The sequence below is a fragment of the Sprattus sprattus genome (assembly GCF_963457725.1).
Source record: "Sprattus sprattus genome assembly, chromosome: 8".
Taxonomy (NCBI): Eukaryota; Metazoa; Chordata; class Actinopteri; order Clupeiformes; family Clupeidae; genus Sprattus; species Sprattus sprattus.
This window is the reverse complement of record NC_137927.1, coordinates 8,520,727-8,539,625: the sequence shown is the minus strand read 5'-3', so window position 1 is coordinate 8,539,625 and position 18,899 is coordinate 8,520,727. Positions and strand designations below refer to the sequence as shown.

The following is an 18,899-nucleotide window of genomic DNA, read 5'->3' as shown; positions in this document are numbered from 1 at the left end:
AAACCCATCCACAAAACTCACTGATTGGCAGAGCCAAAAATTGGTTCTAACAACCCAGAGCGTTTCCAGACTCCAGCCTAATAACCTGAGTTAAAACCGTGCTGATAGAGTCTGGGCGTGCTAGGCTAGGAAACGGCCCCCTAGATAAGGTTGTCGGGGGCAGATAGTCTAATTGAAGGGGACTGCTGGAAGAGGCCCCTAGCATTCCTCCATTGTTCCCCAGAACTCCTGATCCGCTCTGTGGCAGACTAGCATTCAGAGACGCATTTGAGCTGTCAGCAGTTTTTACCACATCGCATATTATGACCGCTCTGCTTGGACTGCCATAAAGCGTATTATTATTATTATTCAATGTGTACCATTACTCATCGCTTGCATGAGAAGCAGGCTGGGGAATGACAGCAAAATGGCTGTTATGTTAGCTAGCTGTCTGGTCTGCATACTCAATCCAAATTTGTTTGAGGTAGAGGCATGGAGGCATTTTTGACATTCCTGTGTATGTATAGTGCATGTTTCAAACTATGAAGCGGTTTCACACTGTTATTGTCAGCCTGGGAATGATTTAATGTGTTGATTGTAAGCAGCGGCATGTTTCACCTGGTTCTCTGAGTCCTTATTAGAAGCCTGCTTTTCCCTAGGATGATCATTTTCACCGTTCACCCGAGGATCCTGCTCATTCTTTCCGAGATCCTCATCCATCTTTTCTGATCGGCTGACAAGCAGCTCAACCGAGTCAGGCAGCCACCTATCAGCCGGGCCTGGATGGGGCTTGACGAGCTGCGGGGCTGCCTACTCTCTTGCCCGACTCTAAATCTCCCCACAGCTGTTTTGACAGGCACTTGCCATGGCAACAGCTGCTCGAATCGTCAAAAGCATTCATCATCCGCACAGTAGCCTTCAACGGGAATTAATTTCTCGTGATGAATGCGTTCGATCGACCTGTTGGGCAGATGCTGTATTTATGACACCAGCAATATAAAGGTTTTTTTTTCTGTGACCCAGTCAGGCGCCTGTCTGTTGATTTGCTTTGTACTCTTTTATTAGTTGACCATAGTTTTTTTTTTTTTTTTTTCTTCTTCTCTGGTGGTGGAGAAGGCTGGCTTAATTGTGACCTCTGTGCACAAACTGACCTGTGTAAAAAAATAGATTTTTGTAATAGGCTACACACCACTGTAAGAAATACCTGTGTGTGTGTGTGTGAGACCAGGCGTTGTTGCTGAATTGCTGCATCAACAGCAGGTTCCTCTGTTTCCCAGACACTGGTATGGAATGAATGGGTGCTGGTCAAAGTTCACCAGTACTAGCAGACTTGACTCAGTTCTACCTCTGCCTATTAGATACTGGACAGCAAGAGACCTACTGTTACCTATTAGATGCTGGACCACAAGAGTAGTATTCTATTGCTGGACATAATCTTATGAATTGTGGGTGATACTCAAACTCAAACGCACAACACAAAACACAGTAGTAGAGTGAAGGGTAAACGGAGGATTCGGTTCACATGTAGGCACTCCAAAAGCAGGCAAACAAATCCAAACAGGGCATAGGCAGGAGAAGAGTCGATGTACAGTCCGAGGTTGGAAACACAAGTAACTTAATAAACTTGGAATCATTTAACAATCGCTAGGAACACAGGGAAAAACCCAGAAAACACAACGAACGCAACGAGAACAAGAATACACAGACTATATACACCATGGATAACAAGGGACAGACAATAAAGGGCAGGGGCGTGAGGAGTCAGGCACAAGGAAACAAAAGGTAAACAAACTAATAACCAAATAACACATGACAACACAAGGGAAACGAACTAAGAGACAGAGCGGGCAGATAATCAAGGGCAGGGTGTAAGGAGTCAGACAAAGGTAAACAAACACAGGAACAAAGTACGTGTGACAACACAAGGGAGACAAACAAAGAAACAGGACAAGGACAGAGCACAGACCTGACACAAAATGCAGCTGTTATAGCAGCAACATTGTAATGATGGATGTAAAGCACCAGTCTGATTCTGTATTCTGCAGTGCAGTAGGCCGATGCTGGGCTCTAAGGACTCTGTTGCTGGGCTGCTGGTAATATGGTCTGGTTGAGAGAGAGGGTTCTGGAGCTTCTGTGTGACTGTTGGTCTGGATGTAGATCAGCCCCCATCTGATTAGATGTTTGCGTTACTCTGGCTCTCTGATGCTGAGCTGTTAGTATTATGGTCAAGCTGAGAGAGAGAGGGTTCTGTAGCTTCTGTGTGACTTCAGTGTCTGCTGGATGCTGACTAGATGTCTGCGTTACTCTGGCTCTCTGATGCGGAGCTGTTGTTCCACACGGCTCCTGAAATCATGCAGTGCTTGCCTGGGAGAAATCCGATGCTGTGGGGTTGTGCATCAGTCTGCATAGGCTCCTGTCCCTGTCCCTGTCCCTGTCCCTGTCCCTGTCCCTGTCCCTGTCCCTGTCCCTGTCCCTGTCCCTGTCGCTGTCGCTGTCGCTGTCCCTGTCTCTGTCCCTGTCCCTTGTTTCTGCATAGAAAGCGAAAGGCCTCAAGTCCTCCCCTCCTGCTGTACCTCGGTACTGTTATCTCTTTCTTTTATGAGGGCTTGAACGGGGGGGGGGGGGGGGGGGGGGGGGGGGAGGAGAGAGGACAAAGCTTTGTGTGTGTGTGTGTGTGTGTGTGTGTGTGTGTGTGTGTGTGTGTGTGTGTGTGTGTGTGTGTGTGTGTGTGTGTGTGTGTGTGTGTGTGTGTGTGTGTGTGTGTGTGATAGAGAGAGCGAGAAAGAAAGAGAGTGTTGCGTGTGAGTGTGAGGGAAAGAAAGTGTGTGTGCACGCATTTGCCCGTGTGTGTGGTCCGCTATCTGCCCTCATCTAACAGTTTAATTAGTCTCCCATTCCTGCCATCAATTTTCCACGTCCTCCATCTCTCTCATCCCCTTTCTCTCAGTCCCTCTCTCTCTCTCTGCCGAGGAGGCATCTGTATTCTCCCCTCTGCATGCCCCCCACTCACAACCACACACACACACACACACACACACACACACACACACCCTTTTAATCTCTGATTTCAATAATTGAATTCTGTCAGGGGGATTTTTTAAGTTCCCTCTTTTTTTTGGACTCCTTCCCCTTATTTAGTTTCATCGCCATTCTGTTCCCCCATAACTGTCTCTTACACAAAATAATTACCTCGCAGCCGCTGCAGGCCCATCCATCAGTGGCCGGGGCTGATGGAGGCGATAGTGGGGACTCATTCATGCTCGGCTCCAGGCTGAACTGCACCGTGGGCTCCAGCAGAAGTCAAAGACTGGCTGGAGGCTACTCTTCTTCTCCTGAGTGTCGTCTAATTATTAAACCGCCCTTTTAAATTAATCTGTTCGGTGCTCTCTCTCTCTCTCTCCCTCTTCTGTGTGTGTGTGTGTGTGTGTGTGTGTGTGTGTGTGTGTGTGTGTGTGTGTGTGTGTGTGTGTGTGTGTGTGTGTGTGTGTGTGTGTGTGTGTGTGTGTGTGTGTGTGTGTGTGTGTGTGTGTGTGTGTGTGTGTGTGTGTGTGTGTGTGTGTGTGTGTGTGTGTGTGTGCGTGCGTGTATGTGCTTTAGGTAACGTGGGCGGAACAGCAGGAGATTAAGCAGCGGGTGAAGAGAGACATCTACGCAGATCCGACCGACCCAAAGTTTGCACAGCAGTGGTACCTGGTGAGTGGGCGAGACTGATCCAGTTTACTCCTCCACAACACACAAGAACACAGTGCTCTAACACTCCACCCATGATGAGGCTACACTGGCTGGAGTTGCACAGCTCTATACCCATCCCTGACTGCTATTGTTCAACAGTTTGTTGAACAACACTGACGGCAGTGTGCAAATCAATTTCTGCTGGACTGATGCTAATAGTCACTGTAATTAGCTTAGTCATCTGATCATTTGTGATTAGTCACAGCCCCCCCATGACTGCTCAGACCTTTTTGCCTCTGCCTGCTTCCTCGAACTCTCAGCCGTGTCACCTGATGAGTCATGCCCCCCTGGAACACGAGAGCGGTGACGTTACCGGTGATGTCTCTTCGGAGAAGCCTGCTGCAGACTTCATTGGTTTGGAAAGCATTGTGAATATGAGTGGTTCTATTTCGGAATCAAGATCCAGCGCATTTTGCGCATCTGAGCAGCGGAATTGGGGGGAATGTTTACGCCGTCTTGTTTTTAAAAATATGTTATTGCAGAGATTAGTCACTTAAGTCTTAGTTTCCTACTTAAACATGGATTGAGCTGCTTTCTTTCCTCCCGTTTTAATGATGAAGGGCCGCCCCCCTACCCTCTCCCCGCATGAGTGGCTTTTTTTTTGTTTCTTTGTTATTTTCGGTTCTGTTTGAGTGCGCAAGGGTCTGTTCAATTTGGCCCCCGTTAATGTGGCAATTATGTAAGACGGAAGTGAACTCATTAGCAGAGTCAGCCAGACAGCGTCTGACGGCAGACTGCTCTGCTTCAGGAAACACAAAATAAAGAAAGACGTTTAAAAATGTGAAAAGGGAAAGGATGACAAATAAATTAATAATAACTGGAATGCCGTTTAGTCCAGAGGGCAAAGGAAGTTCGGTTTTCATGTCACCTGACGCCATTCGGAAATGAAAATGTTGTCTGCACGGTTTCTGTGATGCAATGTGATGTGATTTGTTCCATCAAGATGATAATGTCCTCCTCGTCCTGTGGCTGTCAACGCTGCAGTTTAGGCCAGCAGCCCGTTATCAGCAAGCATTCATTACAGACGCAGTAATGAAAATGCATATTTGCCTCGTGTTTTTTTTCACAGAATAGCTTCTTGTAAAGCCAAGGGTATGCGTACATTATTTTGTAGATAGACACATCTGTTACAGCTATCTGGAAATAGGAATTGTTCTTGATGATGTTTTAAAGGAAAAATATAACCATCTTTTCTTAAAAGAACGTCTTTATTAGTTTTGTATAGAGTTGTACGCTGGTCCTGACTGTGAACCTCTTCTGCCGGGATTGGCCCTCTTGTTTGGTGCTCGAATCTCTGTGATTGGATTGGAGAGAGAACTCAAAAGAGCCCAAAGAAGATTAACCCTATAGCTGGTTGGCCCTATAGTAGATTTACCCTATAGCTGGTTTGCCCCATTTCTTTTTCCCTTGTTTGCACATTTTGGCAAAACACAACTGATGGTTAGACATCTGTTGTCAGACCCCACACAACCAGTAATGATATATATGTGCGTGCGTGTGTGTGTGTGTGTGGTTGGCATGACGCACGCAACCAGCCGTTCATCATTCTGCTGGTCCTCATTTTTTCTTTTCAGATGTAGGCCTATTAGACGGCGGTATAAAATGCACATCTGGCAGTTTTCAGCTTGCTAAAATGCCGGAGCTCGCAAAAGAAATGTTTAACTGGAGACCCAATTAAAATATCTTTAAAATGACAAGCAATAGGGAGTTTATAGAGTGTGTAATCCCTTTACTGTGTGAACACAAACAGTCGTAAATTTGGAACTGCTTTCTGAAACCTCCGCAAATTAGACTTGCCGATTGGAAAAAAAAAAAAAAAAAAATGTAGCGTTAGGCTGTTCTTTTGAGGTGTGCCTTTGAACGAGTGCATTACAGTCTTAAAAAAGCTTCAAGGCACTTTTTCTGAGGGACCGTTCTAAAATCTGTCAGAAGTGTGCTTTTGTGTTTTGGCTAACAAGAGAGTTAATTAGCTCCGCAGTAGCAGCAACTGTTTAATATTTATGTCCCGGCTGCTCAGTGCAATGCCAGTCCCGCAGTCACAGTTGCCAACATTGAGATCGGAGGACAGCATTTCTTTTTTAAGAGCCTCACAGCACTGTGTACCACACGTGAGAGTAGAGATTGTTAAATGAGATTTATTCTCCGGAAGGACCACAAACAACTGAGCTGTGTTTAGTTTTTACCCTTGTGTGATGACGTACACTCAACATTCAGAAGAAGAGGAAAATCTCTATGCGGAGAAAGGAGGGCAGGTCGAATGTCTTGGAATTATAGGAGAGAAAAAAATTAAAAACGCCAATTTTAGACATTTGAGACTCGGTGGTCTCAGCAAACAGACTCAAAGGTCAGTCTCAGCAATTTAATACCAAGAGGATGGCGAGAGAAAAACCTAAGGCGTGTAGTGTTATTATTTCCACAACCTACATGATTGTGTGTGAGTGTGTGTGTCTGTGTGAGTGTGTGTGTGTGTGTGCGAGTGAGTGTGTGTGGTGTTCCCCCACCCTGCCTGTGCCTGGTTGGGGTGTGTTGCGCCCTTGGTTTGGGGATCGTGGTGGCGATTACGTGGACAAGGAGAGAGCGCGAACCATGCCAGGCATCAGTTCTGTCGTCTGCCAAAACGCCCACCTCTTCTGCAGTACACAGGCAGACAGACAGAGAGAGAGGAGAGAAGAAAGGGAGAGGTCACGTCCCAAAAGCTCTTAGTACATGGAAAAGTTGTGTCTCTCCAGCAGACTGTGAGTGATGGTGTCTGGCCTCTCGAACAGTCAAGAGGTTATGGCTACTAGCATTACGTACAAGCTGGGGACTACTAGAGCATTAGACAGCGTGGAACTGTTGTGTTCTGTACACACAACTGGAGTTCCTTTAGGATGCTCCTTTCTTAGTAGTGCTTAGTGTGACGTCAGAGCCTGAGTCTGCAGCTGTCAGCAGGGCCTGTCTGACATGGCTCTCCCCTCAGGAGTAGAGTAGAGGTAAGGCGCTGAGGGCCAACGCCGGCTGGTGAAAATGTGAACAGCTCACATTATGCCTCCCCATAATCCTTTTCTAATCAGTGTTGAAAGAACATGCCACGGTGCTACCGGCAGTTTGCGCTGACGTTAATCATTGATGTTCCTTATTGTTCTTGTGATTAAAAAATTACCACTGAGCTGTAGGAGCTGAAATAAGCAGTGTGTTCTCACACACACACACACACACACACACACACACACACACACACACACACACACACACACACACACACACACACACACACACACACGTGCGCATTGCACAGGGTCCCTTTGACAAAAAAGTAATGATATTGTTTATGAATGTCTTAAAAGCAATATAATGTAACATATTGTTTGTTCTCCTTTGTTCCAATAGACCAATCCGAACCAGCACGACCTGAATGCCAAGAGCGCCTGGGAGCAGGGCTTCACGGGGAAAGGGGTCGTCGTCTCCATCCTCGATGATGGCATAGAGAAGAACCATCCAGACCTCATCCAGAACTACGTGAGCATCAAAACCATTAGGGTCTATTGAAGACCTGCTAATTTCCTGTCACTTGAAGAACCAAAGATGATTTAATCCAATTATGCAGTTTTTTTTAGCATATTATATACCAGGTTTCCAAGACAACCAGCTCCTCATCCTGTGGGAACTCAGTTGTGAAATGTTTCTGTGTCCTTTTGTGGCGATCTGTAGGATCCAGATGCCAGTTATGACGTGAACGACGGAGACAACGATCCTCAGCCACGATACACACAGCTCAATGACAACAGGTAGGGGTCCCTTGGTTCTCATCACACTGCACCCCGCAAGTACAAAAAGAAAAGTCCTATCAGAAGTATTTGAATTGCATTCAAACTCAAAACAAAAGATGGTATATGGTATCAGTGGTTCTTTGCATGGTGTGATAGCAGAAACTGTAAATAGTTACTTCTGTGTGATTCTGCGCCATGCTTTTTAAATATTGCAGTGGCGATCTGCTTTTCCTCTTGGGCAGTTTCTCTGTGTTGAGTTAAATCTCCCCCTCCTCCTCAGAGGAGCTTGCAGTCCCCCCCCCCCCCCCCCCCCCACCGTCTCGCCTACTCTGAGTAGAACCACGGCACAGCAGTAATAGCCACCATGAATCGTCTCAGTATGCTCCTCATAATGTGACTCTGTATAAAAATTCGGCAGACCTCCTTCTTTGAGGGGTTGTACGCCCTCTTATTAAAGGTAGCAGAGATGAATGTGTGGAACTAACACACAAACCTTTCAGTGTAACTCCAAGCCTCTCTCCCAAGCAGCCCTGCATATTTCAGCGCATCCGCTGGGCATTTTAGCATGGCCTACTTCAGAGCTGCTAAATCTGAAGAGGATTATGCTTGTTTAGGAAGAAAGCGGCTTTATTGTCGGAGGGTCTGAACAGCTTGTATGTTTTAAGGATGATCAGAGACCCGATGGTAAACAGCCTTTTTAACCGAGGTCTGAATTAAGTGAATTAAGAGTGGTGGCTCTGATCCGTCACGATCCGGCACTGCCCGCGAGGGGGTCTTTGCATCCGTTCAAAAAAATTAAAGTCGCTCCGTTTCATTCAGACTCACTTTCATTTTGGATTTTCTCACCAAGGAACTGTTGTTGGAGGGGGGACACGGGTCAGCAAGGTTTTTTTTTTTTTTTTTCCATCTCCAGGATAACCACTGTTGGTAATGACAGGCTGAAAGGCTTAGAAATGCCAGCGACCAGGAATCAAAGGTGCCTCAGCCCAAATGGTACGACTTTGTAGTCTATGAAGTTGGCTGAAGTTGGCTGTCCTTTCTTTAAGGATGGTAAATTGATGAACCCCACAGCCTAGGGCGACGGAGGGTTGCAGGGAGAGAATGAGCAGGAGGGAGGAGAGAAAGAGATTGGGAAAGGGAGACAAATGTAGATCCTGCAAGAGAGATAAAGGGACAGGATGACCGAGAGAAGGAGGCGGCACGGAGAGCAGGAGAACAATGACAAAGAGAACGATGAGGGTTTAGAGGAAAGAGAGCAATTTGAAGGGAGGGTAAGATCTGATGAGAACAGACCCCTGCTCCTCCATGTGATCTGAGAACAGACCCCTGCTCCTCCATGTGATCTGAGAACAGACCCCTGCTCCTCCATGTGATCTGAGAACAGACCCCTGCTCCTCCATGTGATCTGAGAACAGACCCCTGCTCCTCCATGTGATCTGAGAACAGACCCCTGCTCCTCCATGTGATCTGAGAACAGACCCCTGCTCTTTAATCTGATCCAGAGGAAGTGGGGCCCAGTCAGAGATGCGGCTCGTTGGAAAGCACCATGCAGAGCCTGCTTCCCACTATTCCTGAATGGGAGCAAACCGCACAAACGCTCTGCAGTGAGAGGGCGTCTGTGCGAACTTGACCCAGTTTAGAGGTTTTAATTTAGGGTGGGGAGGCAGGATGCATGTCTTTTTTTTTTGGGATACAAAAGTAAATATGCAGCAAGATACATTTAATGTTTTAACTTCAGTTTGGCCAGCTGAAGCTCTGCTTTGAGAATATCCCACACATCAACCCTCTCACCCGCACCTTATCTCCCCTCAACCAGCCTGTTCATGAAACTTTGCGCGTGCGCGCGCGTGTGTTGGTCTGTTTGTGTGTTGGTCTGTTTGTGTGTGTGTGTGTGTGTGTGTGAGAGTAGGTGACTTTGTCTGAGAGAATCAGCAGCTGTTTGCTTCTGAGTGTTGGTTTGTTTATGAATGTATTTGCATGTATTTGTTTAAATGTGTATGTGTCTCCGTCTGTGAATATGCATCTCTGTACGGCGTGAGAGTCTGAGTGCGCCTGAGGTTCTGTATGCGTCTCCATCCATCCGCTACATCCCTGCTGCTAGGCTGGAGCCTGGATACAGACCCAGCCCAAAGGTGCATAAGCCCGGCTCTGTTGCCCCTCCATAAAGCTCTCTTTCTTCCCTGGCACCAGCAAGAGTTTTACCTCAGCAATATGGCCATTCATTGGCTGCTGTTTGCCCACGGCAATCTCTTATTTCCCCCCGTCCCCTGCACCCCCTCTGTCCCTTTCAGTGTTTTCTTCTTCTGGTTTCCATGGATCAGTAGCTTCTCCTGCGGCACACTCCCAGCATAGCCGTCTCTCCAATCGTGCCTGCCATCCAAACGTGAAGAAACGGCATGTTTGCAGACAGGCATCACCCCTGACATTAGTTTCTTCTCCAATATTGCCTTCATGCCTCAGGAGCAACTCCGCTCACGGAGCCTCTGCAAATGTTCCAAAATATCTGAAACATGCAAATAATGTTTTGCTCCAATATCCTTCTGGGAACCACAACCACAACTACGGAGAAAGCATGGCGGAAGAAGCAACAAGAATTTAGCTAAGCGAGATGCAGGCTGTGAGTTATGGGAGATCGTTTTTAATTCCACGTGATTTGAAGCCTTAAGCAGCCAAGCCAAGCACAGTCCCCCGTCCCCACACACACACACACACACACACACACACACACACACACACACACACACACACACACACACACACACACACACACACACACACACACACACACACACACACACCATACAAGCCAAGCAAAGTCTCCTGTCCCCCACCACAGGGACTGGGACTAGTCTCCATAATTTCAGTCGATAGAGCTAAGTGTAGATAATAAATCATCCCACCGCTTGTTGCTTCTTTGCGCACGCACAAAGATAGACACACAGACACACACAGACACACAGAGACACACAGAGACACACAGAGACACACAGAGACACACAGAGACACACAGAGACACACAGAGACACACAGAGACACACAGAGACACACAGAGACACACAGAGACACACACTGAGCAGGTGGCAGTGTGAAGCCCTGTCTCTTCTGTCAGGGTCTTTCTCCCTGCAGCGCTCCCATAGTGTGGCATTGCATGGTCTGGACATGTCAGGGAAAGATGGCTGGAGAGGAGGGGAGTTGTTATCGGCCATCTCTGAGCTGTTTATTTTTTGTTTGTGTGGCTTTGCCTGTCAGATGCAGTGGCAGCGCCTTGTGGAGAGCATAGCAGGAGAGCATGCGTGTGTGCCAGTGTTTTGGTGCCAATCTGCGATGTGTATTTTTGACAAGTGCTTTTTTTTTTAATGCAGTCCTGTGGACCTGCAAATAACTAGACTTGGGTCACAGCGAGGAGAAAGATCCAGAGGGGAGTAGGAAACCGCCTCATTTACCTCTGGCGGGAAATTAATGACATCCCCTCTTAGTTTTGCCACTCCCGCCGTGCAGGACGACGAGTTATTGGTCAAAGATGGCCGCCGTTGGCAGCCCCACTGAGGAAGGACTTATGGGCAGTCGGCTCTCTCTGCTGCTGCCTCAGACCACCAGCTGACACCAGCAAGGCCTCACACCCACTGTAATTAATACTGAGAAGAACCAAGACACATCAAGGAAGTCCCATGCCATCACCAATTAACCTACTGACATTAGAAGTTGTGTATTCTCTCAATCTCTATAGACCCTGCTAAGCAAGAGTGGGGGAAAAAAATCACAAGGGTGAGATGAGAGGTGTTGCCATGGTCACAGTGATAATTGAGGATCATTTTAGCTTGGCTCTGTGACCCCAAGTATGTCTCTTGGGTGGAAGGCAGACTTCTTTTTGAAGTTGGCTCCAAATTAGTGGAAGCTTCCGGCATAATGGCCTTGATTGGCTGCTCTGCGCAGCGCCATGGAGAGCGCACACGGTTGACCTGACTTGACCTGGAAGGCCGACCTGATATGAGGTGAACGGTTCCGTGATGAGGCCGTGTTTTGTCAAGTCCCATCTTCACCTCTGTGCCTCAACAGAGCTGAGGTGTCAAGAGCGTGATATGATACGCTTATATAAAAGGGATTATACTCAAATAATTTAGCTCTTGAGTTTCTTCCTGCATTCCCAACTTGCCTCCTAGGAATTGCTCTGAGCTTTTCATGCCCAGCGCTGCCTTTGACTGGATCTACAAGCTCAGACACCCTTTGGTCGCTGCTGGTGTCTAAAGACGTTAAGCGAACAAGACAAGAGGTCTCTCCTCGCTATTCCGTCCCTGTTACTGTGAAGAAAGCCTCAGTTCACATTCTCCTACAATCCCCTCAGCTGTGGTTTCAACATCAGAGGGCCTTTCCTGCAAGGGAGTCTCTGTTGGCTTCTTGCTAAGCCTGCCGGGAAAAGCACTAATCCACTTTTAGGCGGGCGCTAACTCCCACCGTTCCTAATGTATGGACAAGGTCACAAGCAGCAGTTTAACAACCCGATGCCTCCTGCTGACAGTCAGAAGACGACTCGCCAGAGCCTTCGAGTGCTTCATACTCCAGGCATTAATCCCACTTCTGCTAACCGCCCGGTAAAAGGGCTGTTGAGCTCCGATTTCTCAAGGACCTTTTGCAAGATTTTTTTTTTTTTGGGTCCTTTCTCACTGGTGACCTTTTGTCCACGGCACTCTCTCCTGCTCAGGATTTCTACCAAGGGATTTTGAGCGGAATCCCGACAGCACGAGGAGTGGTGTTTAAACTAACCTTTCATCTACACGTTGCTTTAAACTCGCCTTTACAGGGAGCCGCGAGGCTAACCTTTCATCCTTCATCATTTTTTTTTTCTCTGTGTCTAGATGGTGTCTTTCGTCATGTCTGTAAGCCTCTCACCTTTTTCCCATGGTGTTTTTTTACCGGCAACAGCCTTCTTCTCTGTTTAAGCACCTAGCTCCTCTTCACAGTTCACAGTTCCTCTCAGTCTATCCGTCAACTGTTTCTCTCTGCTTTTTGCTCGTCGTTCGTGTCTTTTCTATGTGGTCCTCCTCACAAACGTGTCTGCACTGCACTTGTTTTTTTCTTCTCCTCACCCCTCCATTCCCGTGCTCTCACCTTTTCTGCTTCCATCAACCCTCCCTGCTACCCTCCCTACCTCATGAGGTCATCGTGGAGACAGAGAGATCCACCTCAGTGGCAGCTTGCCAGGGCACCTGTCAGCATTTCGCCAGTGCCGATAACCAGCCTGACACCAGTCAGACATCGACCTGTCACCAGGGTCCCTGCCAACGTGCACCACAATTCCCGCCATCTTCCCCCTAATGAGGGCACCACCACACAGATGTCTTTATACCCAAAGATGGAAGGTTTTTTTTTGTGTGTGGTTGGTTGGTTTGTTTATGTTCTTGTTTGACAGGCAACCCTTGCCAACCCCTGGGCTGCATTTTCATGTGAACTGTTTATTTTTGCACTAGCTGGGCAATTCTTGGATTTATTTATATGATCTGTTTTCATAGAAATGAGAGTTTTTGGCCGTTATGAAAATCAAACGTGTTTGCAACGCTAGAGTTGTGGGTTTCCTGAAGAGGCTACTGTTTTTAAGGTGTGTGTGTTGCATGATTTTAGCGAGGGTTATCTGAGGTTGGTTTTGAAGGATTGCCACAACATTTATTTTGTGTTTGTCAAAGGATTGCCCAAAAAGATATTTTGTGTTTTTTCTCCATAGCAATGCAATGTTCCCTGATCTTTGCAATAGTTCACAGCAGCAATCTGTAAAATGTGATGGCCTTTCAAAGCTCCACCAGTCCAGGGTTGCCTTTTGGTCAGTATTTAAGCACAGTACCCAAGTCGGTCATACAGATATGATTTAAGTATCAAGAGTATGTTATAGGACAGGTGTCTGAAGGGCTTAAACAGTTTGCTCATGACTTATCGGAAGAAAAATTTCCATAGACCGTGGTGGCAAGATGTGTATTATTTCGCAACCATATGGCTGCCAGTATATCACCTTTATCCTGTCTGTCTGCCTGCCTGCCTGCCTGCCTGCCTGTCTGTCTGCCTGCCTGCCTGCCTGTCTGTCTGTCTGTCTGTCTGTCTGTCTGTCTGTCTGTCTGTCTGTCTGTCTGTCTGTCTGTCTGTCTGTCTGTCTGTCTGTGTGTGTGTAATTGACAAGTTTATAGTTTATGTCGAGCCATTGTGGCTGTGTGTTGTGCTGCCTCTCCTGAGTCTGTGCATTCTGTTTGAACAGTCCAGACATGTAAGGATGTAGAGACCTTAGTCGGGCTCTTGAGATTAGATCTCGCCCTGAGGCAAACCCAAATGTTCTTACTTCGACAGTGTTATTCGCTTCATTCTTGCCCTAAGTTGTCACCGGCTCCTGATTCTTATATCAGATTAATCGTCTGTGAAGAGGGCAGTGTGAGCCGCTTCGCTTTAGTTCTCTGGGCAGTCAAAACAGATGGCCCCTTTGTGTGAAAGATCAAACATAATGTCTTCCGTCTCTCTCACTCTCTATCTCTCAATGATTAAGATGCTGCTTCAGATGTTTAATGGATGGGTCACAAGCAGAGGAAGTGGCATATGGCAATGGGAGCCTCTGGGGTGTCGAGGGCATGTTGAGATGCCGAGATCTGTGTTGCCATTGTCATCAAAGCGAAGATAATTCTTGGTTTGGCCAAAAGGCATACTGATCCTATTATGACTGAGGACCCACATGAGCAGATCGTGGTGACCTTGACGAAGCAGCTCCTTGTTGCGAGTGCAGCTATGGCTGACATTCTGGGGTCAAGAGAGCTTAGCAAGCTTTTCAAGTTTGTCAATAAATCTCATTGATCTTGGTTTTGAAGTGTTCTTCCCATTCATGATTCAAGTCTGTCTTCTGAGGGTATTTCTGTGTGGTAATGTGAGTGTGTGGTATGAATGAGGAAACTCTGTGTGTGTGTGTGTGTGTGCGTGTGTAGCGATGTGACCATACAGTGTGTGTCATCCTCTATATGTACACAACGATATGGATGGTAAGGGAACATGAAGCGTTAACAGGACCATAATCTGTTCCCTTCCCTCCTCTGATGCCAGTCACACCACGGTGCCAAACACCTGTCGGACGATCCATCACCAAAACACATCCATGCTTGACGGGTGGCTATTAACGTCATTAATCAATCCTTTTGGCCCTCTCCTGCTCTCTTCCTCTCTCTCTCTCATTCACTCTCTCTCACACACACACACACAAAGACACACAGAAACACACACACGCCACACACACACACACACACACACACACACACACACACACACACACACACACACACTCACACATACACACACACACACTCACACAAACACACTGTCTCTCTGGGGTTGTTGCAGTGAGAGAGTGATTTGCCATTTTCCACAGTCAGTGATTGCTGAAAACTTCTGAAGACATTTTAAAAGTTTTTAGACTGACTCGTTGTTTCAAAGACTCAAAACAAAGAAATAAATAACTGAGAAAAAGAGAGAAGCAAGATCGCTCTGACCATGATCTCTCGCTCTATCTCTCTCTCTCACACACACACACACACACACACACACACACTTCCTCTCTTTCTTTTCTCTCTCTCTTCCCTCTTATTTTTTTTCTCATTTTATCTTGGCCTCTCTCTGCCTCTCTGTAACTAATGCTCTATCTGTCTATCTTTCTGACACACACACACACACACACACACACACACACACACACACGCACACAGAAATGAAATGACACTTGCCTTCAGTGCTGGATCAAATGATCCACCACATGCCTAGTGGAGGCTCAGTGTATCTCACTCAAGCAGCCTGCATGCGTCCGGCTTCAAAGCATTCACTTTCTCTATCTTTACTCTCATACACACACACACACACACACACACACACACACACACACACACACACTCATGCATACAAACTTGCACACACACACACACACACACACACACACACATATAAACTTGCATACACACACACACACACACACACACACACACACACACACACACACACACTTCCTCTGATGAATAAAATCCTATCTCTTCATAAAGGGGCAGATAAAAGGATGTGGTTTCATGTCCCGTGCCCTGTCTTCTATGATAAGAGAGCGCTGGGTGGATGGGGGGGGGGTGGGTACTGGCTATGAACATGTTCTCTGCTTCAGTGTAACCTGAGGAGACTGGTCATGAGGCCTGGCCTGAGGCCCACAATAAATTGATCTTAGTGCCAAAGCTTTAACGACTACTGAACACACGCACGTACGCAGGCACGTACACACACATAAGCACACACACACACACACACATAAGCACACACACACACACACACACACACACACACACACACACACAGACAATGTTTGCAGAATGAAAATGCTACTGCACAGTTCCATGATGCTGTAAATCCATCAGGGCTGCTGTAAGTCAGTGCATGACTAAGTGTGCTTATGCTGATATGGGAGTGTATTTGTGGAGCTCATCATTACCCACTAATCCCAGTCAAGCTAATGAAGAGGGCTCCGAAGGGTCTGCTCTGTTTCTCACAATGTCCATACACACACACACACACACACACACACACACACACACCGAAGGGTCTGCTCTGTACATTTACATTCCTTTACATGTGACACACACACTCACACACGCACACACACTCCGGGTCTGCTCTGTTTCTCACAGAGTACAATTTACATTCCTTACATGTGGCTGCAGGCTACCCTATACAGCGCTCTAACTTCCCAGCAGTCCTTTATTGATTTAAGTGTCTTTACAGATTACATGTTGTTAATGGCCACCGTGCAGTTGACCTGGCTTTGTAGTGTGCTTAACAAAGTCAGTGTTGGCCTGACTACAGTCCCCTTCCCTCAGCTCAGGACTTGGGGCTGATCTCTTTCCCATGATGCGTGTTAAGGGGGACTTGTGTTCCTGCAGAGGTCAGTAATGTCAGTGACATTAAACTTTGACCTCAAGCTGCCGTGGCGACTGAGGGGGGGACTTGGTCTGATCCGTGCTTATGGTGGTTTTGTACCTGTCAGCCGAGCCCTCGTGGTTGACCTGTTTGTGTGTTTGTGTGTGTGTGTGTGTGTGTGTGTGTCACTGTGTGTGTCACTATGTGTGTGTGTGTGTGTGTGTCTGTGTGAGCGTGTCCGCTGACCCGTGGGAGTTGAGGGAGTGACCGGTGCGGGCGTGTCCGCTGACCTGTGGGAGGTGAGGCAGAGGCCAGGGGTGGGGGGTGGGATGCGGGTGACTGTCTCCATGCAGCCCCGCTCTGTAGTCAAGGACCACGGGGCTTATGGGGACTGTGCTGCTCCATCCAGAGGCTGTTCCTGAGCGTGAGAACTGAGCTTGGGGTCTGAGTGTCAAAAACGATCCGTGGGCATGGTGCTGCGTTGGCACTGCCAGGTGGCACAGCCAGGGCCGTACAACAGGTGTGCCCTCGCTTTGCAAACTTCAGCATCAGCTGGCATTCTCTATGTCCTTTCTCTATGTCCTTGTGTGTGGGGGTGTGTGTGTGTGTACCTATGTGCGTGGGTTCGTGCGTGCGTGTGTGTTTGTGTGTGAATATATATATATATATATATATAAATGTGTGTGTGTGTGTGTGTGTGTGTGTGTGTGTGCGTGCGTGCGAGTATATGTATGTATATGTATGTATATATATATATATATATATATACAGTCATGGACAAAAAATATTGGCACCCCTGCACTTCTGTCAGATAATGTACCAATTCTCCCAGAATGTCGCAATTACAAATGCTTTGGTATTCACATGTTGATTTCTATTGTTTGCATTGGAACAACACAAAAAAGCAGAGAAGAAAAGCCAAATCTGACATGATTCCACACAAATCTCCAAAAGTGGGCCGGACAAAATTATTGGCACCCTTTCAGTAATTGTATTTCAATCATGTAATGCTCATTTAATCTTTATTTAAACTCACCTGTGGCAAGCTACAGATGCTGGTAATATAAAAATCACATTTGCAACCAGTTAAAATGGAGCAAAGTTGACTCAACCTTTGTGTTGTGTGTCTGTGTATACCGCACTGAGCATGGAGAAAAGAAAGAAGTGCAAATAATTGTCGAAGGATTTGAGAACCAAAACTGTAGGAAAGCATGAACAATCTCAAGGCTACAAGTCCATCTCCAGAGATTTTAATGCTCCTGTGTCCACTGTGAGCAGCGTCATCAAGAAGTTTACAGCCCATGGCATTGTCACTAACCTCCCTGGATGTGGAAGGAAGAGAAACATTTATGACAGAATGCAACAAAAGATGAAAGGTGGATAAAAAAACTAGAACAACTTCCAAATAAATTCAAGCTACCCTGCAGACACAGGGCACAACGGTGTCAGCTCGCACTATCCGTAGCCTTTTGAATGAAATTAGATGCTATGGTAGGAGATGCAGGAGGTCCCCACTGCTGACACAGAGACATAAATAAGCCAGACTGGAGTTTGCCTAAACCTTCCTGGGTAAGCCAAAATCATTCTGGGAGAACATCCTGTGGACAGATGAGACTAAAGTAGAGCTTTTTGGTATAGCAGTTTACAGACAATGAAATAAGGCCTTCAAAGAAAAAAACACGGTCCCTACAGGCAAATATGGTGGAGCTGGACCGATGTTTTGGGTTTGCTTTGCTGCTTCTGGAACCCAATGCCTTGACTGAGTGCATGGCATCAGGAAATCTGAGGACTACCAAATCATTTTTGGGCGCAATGTAGGGCCCAGTGTCAGAAAGCTGGGTCTCCGTCAGAGGACATGGGTCTTCCAGAAGGACAATGACCCATAGCACACCTCATAAAGCACCCAGAAATGGTTAAGACAAAGCACTGGAGAGTTCTGAAGTGTCCGAGATGAGTCCAGATCTTTAATCCCATGGCACAACTGTGGCATGATCTCAAATCAGTAGTTGGGAGAGGGCACCCTTCAAATGTGAGTGACCTGGAGCAGTTGGCAAAAGAAGAGTGCTCCAAAATTACAGTAGAGAGGTGTAAGACACCGCATTCATGGTTACTGGAAGCAATTGATTTCAGATATTTGTACTTCTTTATTTTTAAGCGTGTTTTAGCCATTATTAAGTCGAGAGTGCCAATCATTTTGTCCAGTCCATTTTTTGAGTTTTGTGTGAAATAAACATTGACATTATTGACATTATTTCTCAGATTTTTTGTGTTTTTCCAATGCAAACTAAATAAATAAACATGTGAATACAAAAGCATTTGAAATTGCAACACTTTTCTGGGAGTAGTGGTGCATTATCTGACAGAAGTGCAAGGGTGCCAACATTTTTGTCCATGACTGTATATGTGTGTGTGTGTGTGTGTGCGCATATGTAAATGTGATAGGGTAAGGGTTAGTCAGTTCTCCCGTCCCCTGCCCTAAAGCTGTGAAGCACTGGAGCTCTGAGCTGTACCCGCCCAGCTCAGCGCCTCTTG

The 18,899-nt window shown here is 46.8% G+C and overlaps 1 protein-coding gene across 1 annotated transcript in view; it reads left to right on the top strand.

The window, feature by feature from the left end:
• furina (furin (paired basic amino acid cleaving enzyme) a) overlaps positions 1-18,899 on the top strand; it is a 111,408-nt gene that overhangs the window by 56,042 nt on the left and 36,467 nt on the right. The window contains exons 4-6 of the mRNA XM_080843066.1: positions 3,577-3,672; positions 7,081-7,209; positions 7,402-7,478. Of these exons, the coding sequence (XP_080699192.1) occupies positions 3,577-3,672; positions 7,081-7,209; positions 7,402-7,478 (302 nt within the window). The remainder of the gene's footprint in view (positions 1-3,576; positions 3,673-7,080; positions 7,210-7,401; positions 7,479-18,899) is intronic.